Source organism: Antrostomus carolinensis, unplaced genomic scaffold, assembly GCF_000700745.2.
Source record: "Antrostomus carolinensis isolate BGI_N321 unplaced genomic scaffold, ASM70074v2 scaffold2842, whole genome shotgun sequence".
Taxonomy (NCBI): Eukaryota; Metazoa; Chordata; class Aves; order Caprimulgiformes; family Caprimulgidae; genus Antrostomus; species Antrostomus carolinensis.
The window spans coordinates 1-2,234 of NW_010301387.1; the positions used below are offsets into that span (position 1 = coordinate 1).

Genomic DNA, 2,234 nt, shown 5'->3' on the forward strand with positions numbered 1-2,234 from the left:
TCCGGGCCGGGAGCCGGCACAGACCGCGGGCACAGACCGCGTTTCGACTTTAAAAAGAAGGAACCCGTTCAGGCCATAGCCGCCCCGGTCGGCGGGGAATGCCTTGCCGCGGCTGTTCTCACACGCCCCTTGCAGGCCTGCTGCCCTCCCAGCCCCACGTCTGCGTGAGTAAAACCGATCGTCCCTGCCCGCCTTGGGGCTGAAGTTTGCAGTAACGGCACAGAATGAAGAGCGGGCCCACAGGGTTTGTGTTTGTCTGAGGAGTGAGCCCTGGCTTCTCCTTTAGGCACAGATCCCATGAAATTTAAATTCTGAACGATTTTGTTCCTCTTGATGGTTGAACTGCAGCAAATACCCTTTCCCTGTAATGGTTTCTTGTGTATCCATGGATTAGTGGGAAAAATTTCTCTTTTTCAGCTGCTCCAGTATCACTAAAGCTTAGGAAACAGTGCTGCTCATCTTGTGCCGTGTGTTTATTGTAATGCTTTATGAGTTGGAATCAGTAAGTTCACTGAGCTACGTTGAGTTGATTTTTCTGAGTTTTTGTTGTGTTAGCAACAACTAATAGTCAATAGGAGCTTATCTGACTTTTCTGGGTGAAATTGCTCCGTGAGGTTCACGTCAGTGCAGGCACACGTGCAGATGCTTTGGTACTGTAGAGGAATGCAATAAAAGGAACGCTGTTGCGACTTTTATGGAATAAACAGTTTTATAAATAACATTTTGTGAGAGGTGGATCATTAATATATGATTAGTCATACTTCCTATGACTTGATTTACCAGCACTGATTATTATTATTAATTTTTAATTTATTTATTCTTTTAATGAGTCCTTTCCAAAGCAGCCAGTTTGCCTGTTGCATTTCTGGCTGGAGGGGTTATGTACCCTCTCTACAGAAGTGTTTGTGCTGCCTAAAAGCAGCTGGTTGCTAATACAGATTGGCCTGTACTGCATACAACTCTACTTTTGGCTAGACGTTTGAAATTGAATGTTGTCTACCCAGGGTAATTTATCAGTAGGCTTTTTTACATATTTATCTTGTAATTTGTCTGTTGTAAATTTTGCAAAACTTAAGGTTCTTCTGTATAAAATGTTTTATACAATGTTGTGTGCTTTTCTATGTAATTTCCTAGCAAGTTGCTCTTAATGTGTAATGCAGACAGTTCAGTTTTTATTAATCAGTAAGCTGTGGTTTGTACAGAGTGTACACAGAGCTAAATGAAATGGCAAGACCGACTAATAGTTTTGTAGTGGTCTGTGTTTGTTCTTTTATCAGTACTTGTTTTTTAAAGATTTTGAGGCAGTATGACTAGAATGGGACTTCATATATCAGTAAGCTAATCTTCTTAAATAGCTTGTATTTATATTTTTTTTTTAATCATCATCTAGAGGTCTTTGGGAAAAGTGCGTACTAGATTATATGGGAAACCCCCCCCCTAATGTTAGGGTGAAGTTTAAAGGTGGATGTTAAAAGGGAGGCAGTGAAAGCATGATGTGTACTCCCATTGTGTATTTCCTGAACATAAGGGTAAAATAAGCACAGATCAGTACTTAAAAGCTAACTTTCCATAACTTATGCTGGTATAGCTGGACCACTTTCATTTCTTTTTACTTCTGAAAAGGTTACCTGAAACACCTGTTTTTCCTTTCCCTGTTAGGATGGCAAGCTTCAATGAAAAGTGGGAGTCTGTCTTATATTCTGACATGCAGTCGTCTGCCTGTACAGTTGATGAGTCAAGTGAGAGTTTATACTTCCAATGGTCAGAAAAAAGATCTTGGATCAGAAGATACAAATGGATCAACCCCTGAGGAAACCCTGCGTAAAGTTGGAACAGGTAGTACTAAGTTAGAGTGTTTATATAAATGTGAAAACGTGTATTTAACAATTGATAACTTTTTTTTTTCAATTGTGTGAAATTATGGTTGCAGAATTCTTAGTATTTGTTGCTTATGGCCACCCATGTGGATGGCTATAAATTTCAAATGCATAATCAGGGAGTAGTGCTGAAATTTATTTCTTTGTCATTCCAGTATTTAAAGGATTTAAGTTTAGAGTAATCAGATTTGTGGTGGTGATGATAAAATGCAGATGTCAGAAGGGATTAGGTAGTTTAAGGGAAAAGCAATTGAATGTATTACGTGTCTCTCACCACTTTGCTTGCTTATTTGAGTGCTTTTTGTCATATTTCAGGTTTGTTGTGTGAAATGAACTAGGATAAAGATTGAAAGAGTG

General features: G+C 39.3%; 1 protein-coding gene across 1 annotated transcript in view; it reads left to right on the top strand.

Annotated features, from left to right (window-relative positions):
• Positions 1–1,659: 1,659 nt before the first annotated feature.
• LOC104521422 (zinc transporter 9-like) overlaps positions 1,660–2,234 on the top strand; it is a gene marked incomplete at both ends in the record, with an annotated part of 10,178 nt that continues 9,603 nt past the window's right edge. The window contains one exon of the mRNA XM_010163410.2: positions 1,660–1,836. Within this exon, the coding sequence (XP_010161712.2) occupies positions 1,660–1,836 (177 nt within the window). The remainder of the gene's footprint in view (positions 1,837–2,234) is intronic.